At 58.3% G+C, this 19,649-nt stretch overlaps 3 protein-coding genes across 5 annotated transcripts; 1 reads left to right on the top strand and 2 right to left on the bottom strand.

The window, feature by feature from the left end:
• Positions 1-3,307: 3,307 nt before the first annotated feature.
• On the bottom strand, positions 3,308-5,785 carry LOC128949257 (nucleoside diphosphate kinase 6-like). 2 transcript variants are annotated; one of them, XM_054294120.1, is made up of 6 exons: positions 5,698-5,785; positions 5,515-5,617; positions 5,399-5,438; positions 4,950-5,110; positions 4,584-4,732; positions 3,308-3,535 (listed from the first exon to the last, which is right to left on the bottom strand). In XM_054294120.1, exons 1-6 carry the CDS (start codon positions 5,776-5,778, stop codon positions 3,410-3,412), a joined length of 660 nt encoding a protein of 219 aa, XP_054150095.1. In that variant the 5' UTR covers positions 5,779-5,785; the 3' UTR covers positions 3,308-3,409. The 2 variants fall into 2 exon arrangements, with proteins under 2 accessions (XP_054150095.1, XP_054150094.1); XM_054294119.1 differs by having other exon boundaries at positions 3,446-4,732.
• Positions 5,786-6,282: 497 nt separating this feature from the next.
• On the top strand, positions 6,283-10,532 carry LOC128949255 (rab-like protein 2A). The gene is made up of 8 exons (XM_054294117.1): positions 6,283-6,434; positions 6,539-6,568; positions 6,646-6,725; positions 7,931-8,010; positions 8,678-8,789; positions 9,390-9,487; positions 9,738-9,821; positions 10,090-10,532. The coding sequence occupies exons 1-8, from the start codon at positions 6,283-6,285 to the stop codon at positions 10,168-10,170; spliced, it is 717 nt and encodes a 238-aa protein (XP_054150092.1). The 3' UTR covers positions 10,171-10,532.
• An 811-nt stretch (positions 10,533-11,343) lies between these two features.
• LOC128949254 (acrosin-like) lies at positions 11,344-16,945 on the bottom strand. Of its 2 annotated transcripts, XM_054294116.1 has the most exons (6): positions 15,638-16,945; positions 15,012-15,217; positions 13,811-14,050; positions 13,382-13,641; positions 12,070-12,215; positions 11,344-11,926 (listed from the first exon to the last, which is right to left on the bottom strand). In XM_054294116.1, exons 3-6 carry the CDS (start codon positions 14,026-14,028, stop codon positions 11,525-11,527), a joined length of 1,026 nt encoding a protein of 341 aa, XP_054150091.1. In that variant the 5' UTR covers positions 14,029-14,050; positions 15,012-15,217; positions 15,638-16,945; the 3' UTR covers positions 11,344-11,524. The 2 variants fall into 2 exon arrangements, with proteins under 2 accessions (XP_054150091.1, XP_054150090.1); XM_054294115.1 differs by having other exon boundaries at positions 15,012-16,945.
• Positions 16,946-19,649: the final 2,704 nt, after the last annotated feature.

The raw sequence follows: 19,649 nt of genomic DNA on the forward strand, positions 1-19,649 counted from the left end.
TGTTCCTCCTGCTTTGTACAGCAGCTCTGTGGGAAAACTGTGGCCTACAGGGTTGTGGCCCCCAAATCTGAGATAACTCTTTGCTAATCCCTTGGAACTTTCAGTGTGGGGATGGATTGGACTGCTCTGGCTCAGCCTTCCCTGAACACCATTACGTCTGTTTGCCTGGGATTTGATTCTGTGGCTGCTTTCCCAGGCCCCTTTTCTTTTCCATGTGAGAACCCACAGCCTGATACAAGATCAAATCCACAAAATCTTTGGCCACCCACAGCACCCTTGTCTGCAGCTCTGCACAGTGAGATGCAGCTTTAGCAGAGACAAGTGCAGCCAGCACTGAAGCAGTAAATTTGTCTTTATTTCCATTGTATCCATTTTTCCTTGTCCCCGGACCTGGGAAAAGCGGGACACAGGCTGTTGTGAGAAGAGCAGATCTGCTGGTTCTTGGCTTCCTTTCTGCCTCTGTCAGGGTGGGGATTGAAGCACTCAAGAGTGTGTTTTGTGTCCAGACTCAGGTGTTTATTATTTCTTATCTCTATTACAAGCAGTGAGTTCTACAGCATTCTACTAACAAGCTACAAAATGGCTAACAATCTTCTGTACATGGTCTTTTAAGGCTAAACTATCCATTAAGAAATGGCACCTAAATTATTTTCATGTTTAACCCAATAACTAATCACTCAAAGTCTGCAATGCAGACTTTTCTGTCCAATTACACAAAATCACCCAAACCCATTTGGGGTGAAGAAGGAAGAAGGTGAAGAAGGACCACCTACCATGCTAAAACCTCCATCTTGCTCTACATATATTACTATATTCTAAAACCTTAAACTCTAAGTTTTCCACCCTGTGATATCGCACACTTCTAACCAACTACACACCCATAATCCCAGTGCTATTTATCAATTTTTGAAGCCTTCTCCACAGCCTCAGGTCAAATGCTGTGTTCTCTTGGGGATCAGTGCATGTCAGCACAGAAAGTCTGGAATTCTCAGCATCCAGGGTTCCAGCACAGATCAGCTGCAGAGAGGGAAATACTGAACAGCAGCAGAGCCCGCGGTGGGGCTGGCAGGAATTATGGCCTTGCTGGGGGAAGGAGAGGCCTGACCTGCTGCCCAGGTGCCCACATGGCCCCAAGGGCATCCCCTGCCACTGCAGCAACAGCCCGGGGGCCACACCTGCCCAGCAGCACAGAAAGGAACTCCAGAGGGTGTTGAGGCCAAAGCCCTGCCTTGGCAGAGGGGCTCCTGACCTTATTTTATCGCTCTTGGAGTATAAAAATAATAAAAGAGGGTTTTTTATGTCTCAGCGAAATTGCCAGTTTTCAGGTCGTTTCCATTGCCTTGTGCCTGTTCCTGGGATACCTGAGGTTCCCTTCACTGCTCACACCTGGGATTTCTACCCATTGATAAACCCTACTGAGCTCCTGAGTCTGAGCAGCCCCAGCCCTCAGCCTCTCCTTACCTGCCAGATTCTCAGATGTCCTAATCAGTCCATGCTGGGCCCCAGTTCTGAGCAGGCTGTCTGGCACTGGGCAGTCCAAAACTGGCACCAGTGCACCAGATGTGGCCTTCCCTGTGCCCCAGGAGGGGATGGGGTGACCTGTGGGCGAGTGCCCTGACTCCCACACCTGGGGATGCTGCCAGGCCACAGAGGTGCATTGCTGACCCAGGGGTGGCTCACGGCCGTCAGGACAGCCAGATGCTTCTCTGGTCCCTCACGTGAGTGTTGCAAATGGAAACATCCCTGCCCAGGTGCAGGACACGGTGTTTTCCTCTAGAAACTTCATGAAATTCCCACTGGCCCATTTCTCCCTGAAAAGACCAGCCCAGGGAGCAGGTGCACACCTGAGGGACTGAAGCCTGTGGGTGTGCCAGGAGTGAGTAAACAAGAAGGAAAGAGGAAGAAACAAGTAGAAAAGCCAAGCCCAGCCCAGCCCCAGCCCTCTGTGCTGTCACCTCCCCAGGCACTGGGAGAGAGGAGGCAGAACCTGCAGGAAAAGAGGGGAGAAAAGATGCTGGACAGAAGCTGAACCTGGGAAAGTAGAGGAAAGGTGTTTCCCCAGGGGTTTCTTTAGTCATTATCTTGGGTCTTCCTCGGTACCTGAATCAGCAACTAAAAGTTTGTGTCACAGCAATAAATCAAATGAAATTCCTCAAGCTCAGAGGGCTCTGCCTGTGGTGGCTGAGACTGAGGCCAGGCCTGGGCTGGGAGCAGCACTCATTTCCCTCTGAAGCCTCTCCTTCCCTTCTTCTCAGGCCAAACCGTGTTGTGCCCTCCAGTGCTGACACAAACCTGCTCAATTCTGCAAGAGCAGATGGAGTTCAGGCCCGGACTCCCAGGTAGGTCCCTGTGCGATGCCCTGTCCCAGCTCCACACCCGAGGTGTCCCTGCAGGTGCCCGGGCTGGGCACTGTGCCCCAGGCAGTGCATGGCAGCAGCCCCTGGGCAGAAGCTGTGACCAGCCCTGTGCACAGACCCCATAGCTGGGCCAGGGAAAACAGGGATCTCAAACCGCCCTTCAAACCTGTTCTGAGATGCCACATTGTCTGTGTTTGAGACCAGCTGGGACACTGATTTACTGCTGTAACACACACCCATCAGCACGGGATGCCTTGGGCTGGCAGGGACCACATAGCTCATGCAGCTCCCTGCCCCTGCCGTGAACAGGGATGTCACCCACTGCACCAGGCTGCTCCAGGCCCATCCAGCTCAGCCCAGGAAACTGCCAGCGATGGGGCAGGCACCACTGCAAAAGCCAAAAATCACTTACCGGGCATTTACAAGGAAAAGAAAAAGAAAATGGGAAAAAAAACCCCAAACAAACAAACCCACTTTGATTAAGAGCCCTCCAAGCAGAGTAACCTGTGACCTTTTGTAAGACTTCCTTGGAGAGAAAAAATCAGTTTTGACACTGTGTCCTGCATCAAATACCAAGTGCTTCAGCCTCAGGTCTCTGACAAAGTCTGCTGGACAGCTTTAGATTCACACAACAAACCCTCTGTCTGGGGCAATGGGCTGCCCAGGCTGAGCACCTGTGCTCAGGTACAGCCTCAGGGCCAGGACAATGGCCAGGTGCCACCAGCCGGTACCTGAATCATGGTGGCTGCCAGGTGGTGTCACTGTGACAATCCTGCTGGCAGAGCTCTCTGCACTGGCAATGTTCAGAAGGGCCCTTTTCCCAAGTGTAACCATTGCAAGTGAGTAGGAAAAAAGACCAAAACTTCAAAAGTGGCAAGTGTGAGCCAGGAATTATCAGTTAATGATATTACCAAGGAATATCCCAAAAGGAAAGCACAACATAAAAGAAGAAAGGTGAAAAATAGTAAAGTTTAATAGTTAAAAGAAAAACACACAGATCTAAGCAAAACCTCTGGGCATCAATAAAAAACTGACAAAATATCAGTAAAGTATCAACAGCACTGGGGACAACAGCTCTCAGGCCTGTGTGAAGACACACAGGATCCTGAGCAGATCCACTCCGGACACTGCTGAGGACAGGGGCAGCAGTGGTGTCCTGCAGATCCCTGGCTCTGTCCCTGGAACAGAACAACGACCATTTGATCCCAGACAGAAGGAGGAGGGAGCACAAACACGTGAGCTGGGCGAGTCTGGGCCGTGCTTTCCACCCCACAGTCAGTCAGTCACTACCCAACAGTTCACGGGGTTCTGGAAGCACCTGGAGAGTCCCTGCCCTGGCTCTGTGGTGTGCCAGGGCTCTGCTGGATCTCAGCGCAGCTCTCCTGCCCCGAGCACAGCACACCTTCCCCAGCCCGAGCATTTGGGACTGCCCAAAGGAAATTCCAACAGGGCACTGGAACTAAAATGGCAGCTCTGCAAGGAGCCCATAGGGGGACAGCACAAACGGACTGAAACCCCGTTGAGGAACACACAGAGCATCACAGAGAGAAACGCAAATCAGCCGCCAGGACCTGGCTCTGTGCCTCCCAGCTAAGCCCTCCTGCACTGCCCTGTCACAGTTCCACCACACATCTGGGTAATTCCATGGCCGTGTTCATCCCATCTCCCACAGACACGGAACTGCCCTGGCACCGTCGGGCCATGGACACTGAGGGCTCCAAGTGCTCTCACATGCACAGCTATTGGCAAAGCTCCTCGTTTCCCAGCCCAGTTGCAGGTGAGCAAGGACAGGACAGTTCATCTTGCCCTGCTGATGAACTTTCTTCACGTTCTTCTTCCTTCTTTTCTCCCTAAGGCATTGTGGGAACAGCCAGCTGGGAGAATCTGAGGCTTCCCATCAGCAAACCCAGGCCAATCCCATCTGGAACAAGCAACCTATTCTTCACCTGGCCCTTGACCAACTCACCTGTCCTGTTCATATCCAAAAAAACTCAGGGAGCCAGTGAGCTGCATGGCCAGACTGTCAGCATGAGCACTGCTGGGGGAACTCTTCCTACAGCCCCCAGCACCTGCCTGTTACAGCAATAATCTGCTCCCAGGCAGCACAAGGCTGCTTTCCCCCTCCAGGCTCCCCGCACGCAGCACAGCTCTGTGTCTGCTGCCCAGGAGAGTGCGCCCAGGGCTGCCAGGCCAGCACAGCACCCCCTGCCCGCTCACTGGGGTCACCTGTGCGGGCTGAGCCCCGGGCCGGCACTCCTGGGCGCCGTGGAACAGCTGCCCGTGCCGCAGCCGCGGCTCCTCCTGCTCGTACCAGCGCTGCTCGTCGAACTCGGGGAAGAAAAAGGCAATTTCTCTGCTGGCTGAGGCAGCTGAGTCTGTCAAAAGAGAGCGAAAGGCAGTGAGATGGCAGTCTGCCACCACAAACACATGCTGCACTCCAAAGGTGCCTGGCTAGGCTGCACCTGGCCAGGTGTGCGTGAGGTCTGCAGAAGGGAACAAATCGCTCACTTGGAGCCCCAGAACTAAAGCAAAGGCAGACAAAGCACCATCGTTCCTGCCTCCCCAAGAACCGTCCAGGAATGCTAGGCCTACCTGAGCCATGGGTCGTGTTCCTGGTGTCCGTAAGGCCGTAGGCACCTCGGATGGAGTCTGGGTTGCTGTGTCGGGCTCGGAACACTTTAGTGGGTCCCATCAGGGATCTCCAGAGAGGGACAGCGTTCTCATGGGCCAGGATGTAAGCCCACATGGGGCCACTGCAGCAAGGGCCCAGGAACAGCAGGAGAAAAGATCATGAAGAGCTCATTACAAACAGGTTATTCGTCCTTACAAACCTGCACAGTACAGCTGCCATGGGCTGCCACGCCGGGCCCTGGCCTGCCCTGCCGCGCCGTGGGGACGGGCACGGTCCCAGCGCGGCACCGCGGCCACGGCGCCGGCACCGCTGGCCTACTGCACACGATGACCTGCAGCACCTCCGGGGTGCCACCGCCAGGTCCCGCTGCCAGAGCCTCCCAGCGCCGCACACGGGGCACGGCCCGTACCTGGCCATGAACTCCACCAGCCGCTGGTAGAAGAAACGCCCTGCGGACGGACACGGACCGGGTGGGCACCGGCCCGGGGCAGCGCCCCGCTCGGGCCCCCCGAGCCCGGCTCGTACCTGCGTGCTCCCGGTAGAAGCGGCGGCTCTGCTCCGCGCCGCACCGCACCTCCTTGGCGCGGACGATGAGGAAGCGATGACGGAGGATGGCGGCGTGCACGGCCTGCGGGAAGAGGCGGCGCTGGGGGGGGTCGTGGCGAGGCCTGCTGTGCTTTGCTGTGCCCGGCCCGGCCTGGCTCTCACCTCGCACACGAGCGGATGGGCCACGGCGTCCGGCTTGAGCAGCGCCAGCGTCAGCTGCAGCCGCCGCGCGGGGGCCGCCATGGCCGGGCCGGGCCGGGCGGCATGGGGCGGGACAGGGGCGGGGCCCGGGGCGGGGCGGGGCCCGGGGCGGGGCGGGGCCCGGGGCGGGGCGGGGCCCGGGGCGGGGCGGGGCCCGGGGCGGGGCGGGGCCCGGGGCGGGGCGGGGCCCGGGGCGGGGCGGGGCCCGGGGCGGGGCGGGGCCCGGGGCGGGGCGGGGCCCGGGGCGGGGCGGGGCCCGGGGCGGGGCGGGGCCCGGGGCGGGGCGGGGCCCGGGGCGGGGCGGGGCCCGGGGCGGGGCGGGGCCCGGGGCGGGGCGGGGCCCGGGGCGGGGCGGGGCCCGGGGCGGGGCGGGGCCCGGGGCGGGGCGGGGCGGGGCCCGGGGCGGGGCGGGGCCCGGGGCGGGGCGGGGCCCGGGGCGGGGCGGGGCCCGGGGGGGGCGGGGCCCGGGGCGGGGCGGGGCCCGGGGCGGGGCGGGGCCCGGGGCCGGGGCGCGTCGCGCGGCAGCGGGGACGCGCAGGCGCTGCCATGGCGACGGCGGCGGAGGAGCAGGGCCGGGCCGCGGCGCGGGAGGAGGCCCCGGACGGGGCCCGGGACGGGACCCGGGACGAGGCCGCGGCCGGCGCCGAGGAGACGGTGAAGATCATCTGCCTGGGCGACAGCGCCGTGGGCAAGTCCAAGTGCGTGGGGCGCGGGCGTGCCGCGGGTCGGGCGGGGGTCCCGCGGAGCCGGGCCGCAGCGCCGTGCCGCGGCTCACCGGGACACGCGCTCGCTCTCTCGGCAGGCTGCTGGAGCGGTTCCTGCTGGATGGCTTGTATCCTTGCCGGCGGGGAGCGGGGCGGGCACGGCGGGGGGCTCTGCCCCGCTCGGTGGGTCCTTAACGCGCCGCAGCCAGCCGCAGCAGCTCTCCACCTTCGCCCTGACGCTGTACCAGCACCGCGCCCGGGTCGGCGGGCGGGAGGTCCGCGTGGGTGAGTGGGGCCAGCCCGGGGACGGGGGGTGCCATGGCAGAGGGAACAGCTGGGAAGGCAGATCCCCTCCGTCTGGGTTTCGGTATCGTGTTTTGATAACCAACACCACCGTGACAAAGCCGGTGCCCTTCTGGGACAGAGCTGCAGCATTGGTGGATGGGGCAAAGTGACTGCCATCATCCCCCTGGGCTTGGCAAAGTGTAGGGCACTGTCCCCACGATGTCCTGGACTCTGAGCTGGAGAGACAGGGGTTGGATGGATGGGTGGACAGTCGGAGGATAAAGAATGGTCATGGCTCAGTTGGGCTGGGGCTTACACTGCTCAACGTCTTCGTTGTGACACAAACAGTGAATGCAAATGTGGTCTGGTGGGGACCTGTCTGTATTTGGGCAGTTTAAGAAAGCCACTGTCCAGTAGGTCTGACACAGAGTCCAGTCACAGTATCAGTGCAAAGGAATCCCTAAGGAAACTGGCTCATTTGGCTTTGGGTAGGCACCATGCTTGGGTCCAGCTGACAAGAGATGTGACTACACTGAGGCTCTTAACTGAAGCTGTGCCAATTTATACAGCAAACCAGAGCCAGATGTGAACCTACAAACCCAGTGAGAGGTGGGGGATCTCCACCTGAGCTGCACCAACAGCTAAAGGCACGGCCGTATCCAGGTTTGCCCCATGATTTCTGGTGTACACAGAATTTCATGGACTGGGACCTGTTTGCCTCTAGCTGACTTACCTTCAGCACCTCAGAATGATTCTTGCCCCTGGGAGAGCAGAGTCAGATGTCTGTGAGAGGCGCTGGAGCATGTCCCATGGCAGGGCCCCGACTGACCATCGCTGGGTCAGAATTCAGCAGTGCCCAGCAGCTCCTGGAGTTTTAGGTAGTTTCCCGTTGTCATCCCTAGAGACAGAGTGCCAGACATGGCTCTGTGCACTTCTGCCTGTCTTGGTCCTGCTGTCCCACACAACTGTGTCACTGGTGGCTTCTCCTTTGTTGTTGGCCAGTGCCAGCACTGCTCACAGCTGAGCCCAGTGAGGAAAGGTCCCAGTTTGGCACAACTTCTTAACCCTGGTGTGTTTCAGATTGGTGAGGTGAAGCTGAGTTTGTGTCTCTGAGCAGGCGGGCTGTGCTTTGCCTCCTGGGTGTAAGCTGTGAGAAGAACAGAGCTCGGTGAGTTGTGTCATTGCGAGCTGGTTCTGTGTTACAGATTTCTGGGACACGGCGGGCCAGGAGCGGTTCCGGAGCATGCACGCCTCCTACTACCACCAGGCCCATGCCTGCATCATGGTGAGGGGGTCTCAGCTACCCTGTGGGAGCTGGGTGCACAATGGTCTCAGTGACACCTGGCCTTTGTGTTACTTTGATGGTTGCACTGCCATGTGTTCCTTGTCTCTTCCCGTGGTTTAAAAAACTTTCCTAGATCGCTCTTTCTTCTCTCACCAGATAACCCCCCTGTAGATGGATGTGGTTAGCTCTGGTCTGTCTCTCCCAGTAACCCTTTTCCTCTATCCCCTGGCCCTGCTGTCTTCTCAATGTCCTCATGTTTGCCCCTGTTGCCAGTTTTGTTGGCTCCTCTCCTGCTCAGATCTCCTGGTTTGTCCTGTCACTCTCACTTTCCACTGTTCCACCAGTGATTTTCATTGGTGGTTTAGTTATCAGAACAGGAGGCCACATCTGATCCTGTTTGGCACAAGCTGTTCCCAGTGCCAGCTCCCTGTGTGGGTGGCAGGGACTTGCCCAGGACACAGGACAGTGTAAAGGACATCCAGGGGCTGTTTCCTGCTGGCTGGGCTTGGCAATACTGTCCCTTTCTCTCTCACCCTTTCTAATAATGCCCAGTTCCCTTGGTCTTGTGTTCCTGGGAACATTCTGGATTGTGTCCTTGTGTTGGTCAGAGCTGTCCTGGGTCAGTCAGTGCTGGGCTGGCCCGGGATAGGTGGTTCTCTCTTGGAAGGTGTTTGATGTGCAGCGGAAGGTCACCTACAAGAACCTGAACAACTGGTACAAGGAGCTGAGGGAATTCCGCCCAGAGATTCCCTGCATTGTGGTGGCCAACAAGATTGATGGTGAGTGTGCCTTCTGCTCCCAGCTTGCCAGGGTCGTGCTGGGATTCGCTCCTGTCCTTACTGAGAACCAATGTCCCTTGTCTGTTGGGTCCAGAGGATTTCCTCAGTCCCCCAGGGCTGGGTCCTGTGCTGACCTCAGCTGCTGTCTTACAGGTGCTTGTCCTGTGTCACCAGCAATTAAAAGTGCAAATTTCATCAATTTCAGTTTTATTCAAGCATTTTTCTTCTAGTTATGTCCTTATCACACTGCCTATTCTATCCATCAAGAGCCCAAAAGTGATTGGAGTAGCACCTGGTCAAAAATGGCAGCAAAAGGAAGCCAAAGCTGTTCTGTGGCTTCCCTGGATCAGTCAGGGATGGCCTTGGTGCTCCTTCAGCCTGCACAGACTCCTGTGTGCTGAAGAGTCTCAGTGCAGCTGCTGACAGAACTGTTCACCTGGCTCTGCAGCAGGCTGGAAGGTTCCTCCCATGGGGAATGCCAGGCAGCCCCTGGTGATTGCTGTCCCAGGGCTGTGGCTCGTCTGACGTGTCACACAGAAGACACCACCTTCTGCACCTCCTGCCATGTCTGACTGACCATGTCTTCTTTGTCTGCTTCAGCCGATATGAAGGTGACCCAGAAAAGCTTCAATTTTGCCCGGAAGTTCAGTTTGCCCTTTTACTTTGTGTCTGCTGCCGATGGCACCAATGTGGTGAAGGTGAGATGGGCGTTTGCCTGCTGGGCTTGGTGTCCACGAGGCCCCTTGGCAGCCCAGGGACACGGGGGCTGCTCTGGGCACAGAGAGCAGGAAATGGTCCATCATTTCAGCTCCATGTGAGTGGCTGGTGGCTATGGAGAGCTGCAGAGGGTTTTTTTCCCCTGGGATGTGGGAACAGTCTCCATGTGCTACAGAAGCCCAATGCCCATGTGCCCCATCCTGTGAGTGACAGCCTTGTCCTTGCCACCAGCTCTTCAACGACGCCATCAGGCTGGCTGTGGCTTACAAACAGCAATCAGGAGACTTCATGGACGAGGTCCTGCGGGAGCTGGAGGTAGGGAAGGCTCTGTCCCTGCACCGTCCTGAGTCCTGTCGGATGAGCAGTTCTACTCTTTTTCCCCTATGGCAAAGGGGGGACACTGCAGCACGGGAAGCTTTGCCCTCTGCTGGGCTTTGTGTGCTGCTCAGTCTGGGCTGGGAGGGGGAAGTGGGAACCATCCCGAGAGCTCTCACTGCCCTAGGCAGAGTCTAAAAGAGCCACAGCAGATACAGCTGTTGCAGTCTGTCTTTTCTCAGCAGTTCCTTGTCCTGCTCCTTTCCAGAGCTTTGACCTGCAGAACACAAGCAAGGATTTGCCAGACAAGGGGAAGAGCTGCACTGAAGAGGAGCCCTCATCTGCCTAGGTCTGGACCCCGAGCCTGTTTTCCCCTTGGCTCTGGACTTCGGGGGCCTGTGTGGAGGACAGCAATGCTTCTCATGCCCTAGAGCTGTGGCGATGGGCAGCTGGGCCTCTTCCCTTCTTGTGGGAGCTCACCTGGGCAGGATCTTCATTGGCTTGGCCCTCGCTGCTGCACATTTTGCTCAGGAGAGGGATGGGAGGACCCACATGATTCCACATGGATGGTGGCTCATTCCCACTGCTCTTTCAGGACAGAGCTGCCTAGCAGAAGTGAGCCATCCTGGACCTGCAGGAGGGACCCTGCCCAGGCACTGTAGTGGTACCTGCTGCAGAAAGCAAACACTAAAGGATATTTTTACAAAGCTATGATGGCATCCTTCCCGCGCTGCTGCTGTAAGGAGGCAGGTCCCAGGTTGTTTCAGGCCACAGACCAGCCCCAGCCTGCTTCCAGCTGAGCCAGTGCTGCCTCAGTCCACCCATGACCTCTGCTGCCATCCCTGGGCTGCTGTCCCCATTCTGCCCCAGAACAGCCAGATCCCAGGGGCTCTGAGCACAGGAGGCTTCTCCTTCCCGTCCATACAGCTGACACAGGTGGGCTCACACCCAGGGGCTGGTTCTGTCCCACCTTGTTGGATGTGGCTATGGCTCTTGTCTGTGTGTGCGTGTGTGCACAGGATGCTGCATTCCAGAGAGCTGGATACACACACACACTCTTAAACAGTCATGGAATCATGGAATGGTTTGGTTAGAAAGGAATCTTAAAGGTCACCTCATTCCAGCCCCTGCCATGGACAGGGACGCCTTCCACTATTTCAGGTTGCTCCAAGCCCTGTCCAACCTGGCCTTAGACACTTCTAGGGATCCAGGGGCAGCCACAGCTTCTCCAGGCACCCTGTGCCAGGGCCTCACCACCCCCTGAGTAGAAACTCCTTCCCAGCACCTCATCCCAATCTCCCCTCCTCTAGGTTTAACCCATTCCTCCTTGTCCTGTCATGGCCTGCCCATGCAAAAAGCCACTCTCCCCCGCTATTATAACCTGCTTCAATACGAGGGGCACTGAGGTTTCCCTGGAGCCCTCTCCAGGCTGAAGAATGAATGTGAACAGCACAGCAGATGGACAGACAGAGCAGGGACTCTGCAAGCCTGCGGGTGCACTGAGCAGGGCTGAACACACAGGTAATGGTGAACACAGAAACTTTACTTCAACACCTCAGTCACGTCAGCATCGCTGTGGCTGCAGCGCAGCAGCGGGGGCAGGACAGAGAAGCCTCTGGCCCCAAGGCTGCCTTGGAGCTGCCGTGATCCACTGTAGCCCTGGATCCTGCTCATCCTGCTGCTGCTCAGGCTTTTTTGTCCTTCTAAAACTGCAGGAACTCCTGCACCAGATTCCAGAATTGCACCAGGATCTGGTGTGGGAATGCCATGGGCAGTGACGTGCCCGAGGATGTCACTGCTGGTTTCTCGTTGTACTCAGGGGTCAAGTTGATCTCTTCCTCTGGTTCCTCTGGTTCCTCTGGTGGCTCTGGTTCCTCAGCCTCCTCCTCGGGGGCCGAGGTGACAGGTGGCTCCGGTGCTGGACCAGCTCTTTCTGCTGGGCTCAGGCCCGTCTGGAGCAGGATCCAGTTGTAGAAGTGCTGAGTGGAGGTGTAGATCCCGGGGTGCCTGGCTCTGTCACAGCCTCTTCCCCAGCTGTTCAATCCCACCAGCCAGTAGTAGTCAGCTGCATTGTCCTTGCAGACGAGGGGACCCCCGCTGTCCCCCTGTGCCGGGAGAGATGGTTCAGGGACTGTGGGGGGCTGATGTGGGGAGGGGAAGGGCGGACAGGGGACAGGCTGGGCTGCGCGTGGGGGATGAGGGGGTCCCTGTGCTGCCGGGGGCTGAGGGACTCATCACACGCTCCTACCTGGCAGGTGTCGATGCCACCCTGTGGGTACCCAGCACAGAGGTTGTCAGCATGAACAGCCCCTGCATACCATGGGCTGCTGTTGCAGAGCTCGGTGTCCATGAGGTGAACCTTGGACTCCTGCAGCACCATGGCTGCTCCCTGAGCTGTTGGCACAGAGGGGAATGAGCCCCAGCAGCTCGGTACCCATCCCTTCCCCTGCCTGGGGTGAGCCCCCTTCCCGGGCCTGGCTCTGTCCCTTCCCCACGGAACAACATTGTCCAACTGTGTCTCTGTCCCTTCCCCACGGGTGACATTGTCCAGCTGTGTCCCTGCCCCTTCCCCACGGGTGACATTGTCCAGCTGTGTCCCTGCCCCTTCCCCACAGGCGATGTTGTCCAGCTGTGTCCCTGCCCCTTCCCCACGGGTGACATTGTCCAGCTGTGTCCCTGCCCCTTCCCCACGGAACGACATTGTCCAACTGTGTCCCTGCTCCTTCCCCATGGGTGACATTGTCCAGCTGTGTCCCTGCCCCTTCCCCACGGGTGATGTTGTCCAGCTGTGTCCCTGCCCCTTCCCCACTGGTGATGTTGTCCAGCTGTGTCCCTGCCCCTTCCCCACGGGTGACATTGTCCAGCTGTGTCCCTGCCCCTTCCCCACAGGCGATGTTGTCCAGCTGTGTCCCTGTCCCTTCCCCACTGGTGACATTGTCCAGCTGTGTCCCTGCCCCTTCCCCACAGGTGATGTTGTCCAGCTGTGTCCCTGCTGTTGGCCTGGGGAAGGGGCCAAACCCCCGAGGTTTCCCAGGGCCAGCAGGAATTGTTTGGGTGAGCAGGGACCTTACAGCTCATCCCGTTCCATGCTCTGTCTTGGTGGAGACTCCTTCCCCCAGCCCAAGCTGCTCCGAGCCCGGCCCCGCTGGCGCCGTGCGGCCGGACCCTGTGTGTGCCCAGCCTGTGTCTGTGCCCAGCCCGTGTCCCTATGTGTGTCCAGCCTGTGTCCCTGTGTGTGTCCAGCCCGTGTTCCTGGGTGCCCAGCCCGTGTCCCCAGGGTGCCCAGCCTGTGTCTGTGCCCAGCCCGTGTCCCTGTCTGTGCCCAGCCCGTGTCTGTGCCCAGCCCGTGTCCCTGTGTGTGTCCAGCCTGTGTCCCTGGGGTTCCCAGCTCGTGTCCCTGTGTGTGCCCAGCCCGTGTCCCTGTCGGTGCCCAATCTATGTCCCTGTGTGTGCCCAGCCCGTGTCCCTGTCGGTGCCCAATCTATGTCCCTGTCTGTGCCCAGCCCGTGTCCTCGGGCACCCAGCTCGCCCTGGGAGCACACATCCTGTTGGGAACTCACCTCTGGCAAAGTTCCAGCCGGCGATGTAGCAGGATTTCAGCTCTGAGACCCTGAGTGAGGGGTCGGGCACGCAGCCCAGCTGGATGTAGTCGCTGCACTCCACGGGCTGGTCCAGCTCCACCAGGGCAATGTCATTCCTGGCCGTGGCAGCCACGTAGTGCTGGTGCACCAGGAGCCTCTGGATGCGTCTCACCAGAGCCTCAGGGCCCATCTGAGTCAGATCTGTGGCCCCGATCACCACGTCCCACGTGGAGATGCCCCTGGGGAGCAGATGGACAGAGGGGTGACAGGGAGCAGAGCCACGGGCTGCAGCAGCCCAGCATTTCCCGGCCTTCTGCTCGCCCAGGTGGGCAGGGGAGTGGCCCATGGTGCTGTGAGCTGGGCACCTGCCCGTGCTCTGGGGACATCTCTGTCCCTGCTGTCTCTTACCCGGCCCTGGCGAAGCAGTGTGCCACCGTGAGCACCCACTGGGAGCTGAGGAGGACACCCGTGCACATGTGCCACGTGCCGTTCTCCCAGGTGGCCTGGATGCTGACGATGCCGGGCCAGGCCCCAGGCTGGACACTGGTGCCACCCTCACGGGACGTGCCAGCAGCAGAAACCACGGAGTTGTAGTCGAGAGCAGCAGAGCTGTGGTCAGAGGCCATGGGCCGGAGCCCACAGGTCCCTCTGGAAGCACAAAGCCATCACTGCCCTGCTCGGTGGCTGCTGCTGCTCAGGCTGAAAGTCCCCCCTGGTGCTGAGCGGCAGCAGGGCCAGACAACCCTGAGGGGCATCTTTCACCACTGTTCTGCCAGGGAAGTCCCCAAGTGTTCCTCCAGCTCCCTCCCAGAGCCCCCCGGGACCACTGACCTGCAGGTGTCCCAGGTGCCCCCCACGGGCCCGGCCAGGGCCAGCAGCACGAGCAGCCCCAGCAAAGCCATCGGCGCCAGCGCAGGTGGCAGAGCCAGCGCAGAGCTGTCACCTCCAGTGCGGCCACTGCCACAGCACCCACAGCCTTCGTGGTGCTCACAGTGCCCGGGCCAGGGCCGCTGTCACAGAGGGGCTGGTTCTGAGTGCTGGCATGGCAGGGAGGGGCAGCACAGAGTCATAGAGACGTGGAATGCTCTGGGTAGAAGGGACTTTATGACCACCCAGTGCCAGCCCTGCCGTGGGCAGAGACACCTTCCACTATTCCAGGGTGCTCCAAGGCCTGAGGCCTGTCCGGCCTGGCCTTGGGCACTGCCAGGGATCCAGGGGCAGCCACGGCTGCTCTGTGCCAGGGCCTGCCCGCACCCACAGCCAGAAATTCCCTCCTAACACCTAATCTAAATCTACCACCTTCAGTTTAAGCCATTTTTCTTGTGTCCTATCACTACAAGCTCTTGTCCAAAGTACCCCTCCAGCCTTTTTCTAAGCCCCTTTGAAGTACTGGAAGAGGCACCAAAGTCTCCCTGGAACCTTCTCTTCTCCAGGCTGACCAGCCATGACTCTCTCAGCCTGTCAACCCTTCTTCCCACCCTGAATGAATATTTTAAATGTGGTGATCCTTACTGCAAAACAGCAGTGCTCTGCTAGTTTGCCTACATTCACCTTTTACAAATGTTTCTTTGCATCCATTTCAGAAAGGCATCTGACTTTGATTACATACCTTGAGAAATGAAGGTTTACATTTTTTCCTCCATAATTTCTTGGACACCTCCAGGGACTCGGACTCCGCGGGGCAGCTCCTTCCAATGCCTGACCACCTTTCCATGAAGAAATTTTTCTTGATGTCCACCCTGAACCTCTTCTGGCATAACCTGAGGCCGCTCCAGGGCTGAGCCTCCCCTGGCTCTGATCTCCTGTCAGGGAGTTCTGGAAAGTGAGAAGGTTTCCCCTGAGCCTCCTTTTCTCCAGGCTGAGCCTCTCCAGCTCCTTCAGCTGCTCCTCAGAGGATTCACCCTCTAGGCCCTCCCGATTACGTTGCCTTCTCTGGACACACTCCAGCCCCTCAATGTCCTTCTTGACCTGAGGGGCTGAGAACTGGACACAGGACTTGAGGTGTGGCCTCACCAATGCCAAGGTCAGGGGGACAATCCCTTCTTCCCCACCAGCTCATTTTTAGGTACATAGGGACAGGCTGCTCCTGCACCTTAAAGCTTTCCTTCTCGATGTATGCCCAGCCTTCCTGGGACCCTTTGTTTTTAAGGGCTGCTTCCCAAGGGACTGTCCAAATCAGTGTCCCAAAGTGGCTGACATTCACCCTCTGACAGTGTAGAGGTTTTGTTGAGGCACCTTGTTACTTCGCCAAGGACTGAAACTCCTTCATTTCAGGGTCACTGTGCCCAAGATGGCTCCAACCACCATGTCTTCCAGCAGCCCCTCTCAGTCTGCAAACAGCAGGTCCAGCAGGGCCCCACCCTAGGTGGGCTGCTCAGCTACTGAGCCAGAAGTTCTCTTCCACACATTCCAGGAGCCTCTCAGACTGTCTTCTCTCCACTGGGTTGCTTCCAGCAGACATCCAGCAGGTTAAAGACCTCCACAAAAACAAGGACTGGCAACCACGAAACATCAGCCAGCACTCTATAGAATAATTCATCTGCCTCTTCATCCTGGTTGGGAGGTCTAGAACAGACCCCCACCAGGATATCTGCCTTGCCAGTCTTCCCCTTGATTTTCACCACGACCATTCATCCTTTTCATTACCAAGCTCCAGACAGCCAAAACCCTCCCTAAGGTACAGAGTCATAACACCACCTCTCTCCCTCACCTGTCCCTTCTAATGAGCTTGGAGCCATCCATTGCAGCATTCCAGTCATGGAGTCATCACAGTTCCATGACAGCAACTAGATCAGAGCTTTGCTGCTGCACCACAGCCTCCAGCTCCTCCTGTGGTGCCCACACTGCTGCATTGGTGTAGATGCACTTTAGCTGTGCTATCAATTTCTGCCCCGCACTGGCCTGCTGCCCCCAGCTTCATTTCTAGTGACTGTGCTCTCATGCCCCTCTCCCCTCAGATCTAGTTTAAAGCCCTCTCAATCAGCCTGCCAATCCACAGGTTGGAACCCTTTTGCCTCTTCTCTTCTAGAGGTGAATCCATCTATCTCCAGCCTGGTGCTATACAAACTACCTCATGTTTGAAAAACCCAAAATTCCACCAATGGCACCAGTCTTTAAGCTACTTTTTGCTCCCATTGGCTTTCTTGTTCATTTTGGCATTCATCCTGACTACCAAAGGAATCAAGACCACCATCTCTTGTACCTTGTGCTCCTGTCCCTTCAACCAGGCAACCCAGTGCACCAAAGTCCTTTTCTGTTACCCTGGTACTTCTCTCGTCAGGACAATGAGCAGTGGGCAGCTGTCGCAGACATCTTTTCATTAAAATTGTGTCTTAGGATTTTTCCTGTTAGAGCTGAGAAGTTTCAGCAACAAATGTAAACAATTGTTATCTGCTGCTGTGGAATGCAACAAGTCCACCTGTGATTGGCCCATCTTAGATGTTTACAATTAATGGCCAATCAAAAACTGAGCTATCTCGGACAGAGTATGAGAGAGCTCCTTTGTTATCATTCTTATTCTTAGCTTAGCTAGCCTTCTGAGAACTTTTCCTTCTATTCCTTTTAGTATAATCATAATGTTTTATATATATATATATATATATATATATATATATATAATAAAATAATAAATCAAGCCTTCTGATCACAGAGTCAACATTTTCATCTCTCACCCTGAAAACCCCTGTGACCACAGTCACAGGCAGCAGCTGGTGGGCTGAATTAGTGCAGGGAGTGTCTCAGCAGTGTCCCCTGCCTGGGCCTCAGGGAGGCCTAGGCCTTCCCTGTGGGATGGGTCTGGTTGGAACACAGGCTCCTCAGCCCCCCTCAAAGTGAATCACACACTACAACTGCCCTTCCTTTTTTCCTTAATAACTGTAGCTGTGATCTGTCTGACTGACTGCACGGATCTGAAACCCACCAAGCAGACTTTCTGCTGCACTCTCAACTGTCTGACCCTCAAAATCCAGGACCTCTTATGGGTTCTGTAAGGGCACCTGGGAAGGCAAGGGAAGCTGGGGGGGATTCTGCTACCTCCCTAAGCAGGGACCTGTTTCCATTCCCCCCTTTTAGGTCTCCTCCTGCCTGAAGGCAAGAGGGTCAGGGCAACTCTGACTGTTGCTGAGCTTTCATGCATTCCATTTCTCTCCTGGATGGAAGGTGCAACTCCACCAGTCTGTTTCTCTTGACAATCCTTGAGGATCTTCAGCCTCCCCGCCTCCCCTGTGAGATGCCCCACCTGCTCACACCACATGCAGTGCTGTTTCACTGTGCTCCAGCAGTAACAGTAGGCTCAGACACCCCCTGCAGCCCGGGCTTTCTTGGGGAGCTCTGTCTGCTTCTCCCCACTCCTGCCAGCAACGGCTTTTGTCAGTGTGTCAACAACTGCTGGGTCCAATCAAGTTGCACAAGTGAAAAAAATAATCCCCACCTGAGAGGAGCACACCTCAAGGGTCAGGAGGGTGGCTGTGCCCTCCTGCAAATCCTGCTGCTTGGGCCGCCACCACGCCATGTCCTGCTGCTCCACGTCCATTTGCCTGCCCCAGTCAGCACGCTCTGGGTCACCTGCACAGCCAGGAGCCATTTCCATCTCCCCCTGCTCCTGGCAATTCCCCCTCTGTGCCTGATGGGCTGCCAGGGCTCCCGAGTCCATGTGGAGCTTTGGACTGCTGCTCACATGCCCACACTAATCCCTCACGTGAGGGGATGGCACCAATCCATGCAAACATCTGAGGGGGGATCCCACCAAGCCCAGACCTGCCCAGGTGAAGAGGATGGTGCCAGGCCCAGCCCCGTCCTGCCCAGCGAAGGATGAGGAGTCAGGCCCTGGGCTCCAACAGTCCCAGCTCAGCAGGAGGCACAACCTCCCTCCATCACGGGAAGGCCAAGCCCTGGGACAGCCGCCCAGGAGGGTGAGGGGTGTCCGTTCAGAGACATCCTAACCCACCTGGACAAGTGCCACCTGCTCCAGGTGACCCTGCCTGGGCAGGACCTCAGCTGGGGCATCACCAGGGGGCCCTTCCCGCTCACACTGTCCTGGGATTCTGTGTGCCATAAACGTGTATTCGTGGTATGTGTGTGACACCTGTGTGTGCCACCTGTGTGTGTGTGTGTGTGTGTATGTGTGGGACATCTGTGACAACTGTGTCTGTGCCCACCTGTGCCCAGCCCACTCCCCAGTGCGTGTCCCCAGCACGGCCACTGTCCAGGGCCCCAGAGATGTGGGTTCCCCTCAGTGCCCTGCAGGTGCCACCCGTGTCTGCAGGGCACAGCAGGGGCTGCTCGGGAGGTGGGAACACAAACACGGGGGCAGCCCTGGCTGGACGGGGCTCCCGGGCCCTCACACCAATGCCCTCAGGCCCTGTTGCTCACCCCTGCTGCCCCCCCGAGGGTGGGGGTCATGGGGGGGGTCTCAGGGTGCTCCCGAGCCCTCCACGGCGCTGTCCCCGTGCCCCCCTGCATGTCCCTGTGCCATGCCCCCAGATCCCCCCGTCCCCACCCCTCACAGCACCCCACAGAGCAGAGCAGAGCAGACAGTGAGTGGTGTCAGCACATGTTGGGGACACTGTCAGGGAGAAACACTGGGGACACAAATGACATTTGGGCACAGGGGGAGGACAATAAATAACCTTCCCCCCAGGTTCTGCTGGGGCTGAGGAGGCTGGGGAGGAGCCGGGGGAACGGTGACAAGGTCACAGTGGCAACTCCCAGTGTCCTTGGGGCGTCCCTCCCTGCCTGCAGGCAGGACCTGGCAGGATTCAGCAGGATACGCTGGTGGCACTTCCCCATCACGGGACATGGCTGAGACACAGTCACGGGTCACCCTCAGGGCCCCTGTGGCAACCCCAGGCACCCTCAGGGACACGCCAGGCTCCCCGTGTCACCCTCAGACCCACGGGGCAACCACAGCCCCCAGCATCCAAAGGGCACCCTGGGAACCCAGGGGCCCCACAGAAGCACCCTGGGATGGGCTGGGGACCCCCAGGCATGGGGCACAACTGTCCCAGGTGGGCTGGGGGCCCCTGGGTGGGCTTCCCTGGGATGGAGACCCCCAGGCCTGGCTTGTGACCCCATAGGGTGCCAGGGGCTGTTTGAGTGTAAGAAGCTGGGGGAGTGGTGGAGAACCTTTTGGGGGTGCTGGGAAGGTACTGGGGACTGTCTGGGGGTGTCAGTCACCCGTGACTGGGTGCAAAGAGGCCACGGGCGCAGGGGACAGACTGGGCGAGCTGAGGGGGCTGGCACACACGGG

Source organism: Melozone crissalis, unplaced genomic scaffold, assembly GCF_028551555.1.
Source record: "Melozone crissalis strain CALT ecotype California unplaced genomic scaffold, PUWL_Pcris_2 ptg000208l_1, whole genome shotgun sequence".
NCBI classification, from domain to species: domain Eukaryota; kingdom Metazoa; phylum Chordata; class Aves; order Passeriformes; family Passerellidae; genus Melozone; species Melozone crissalis.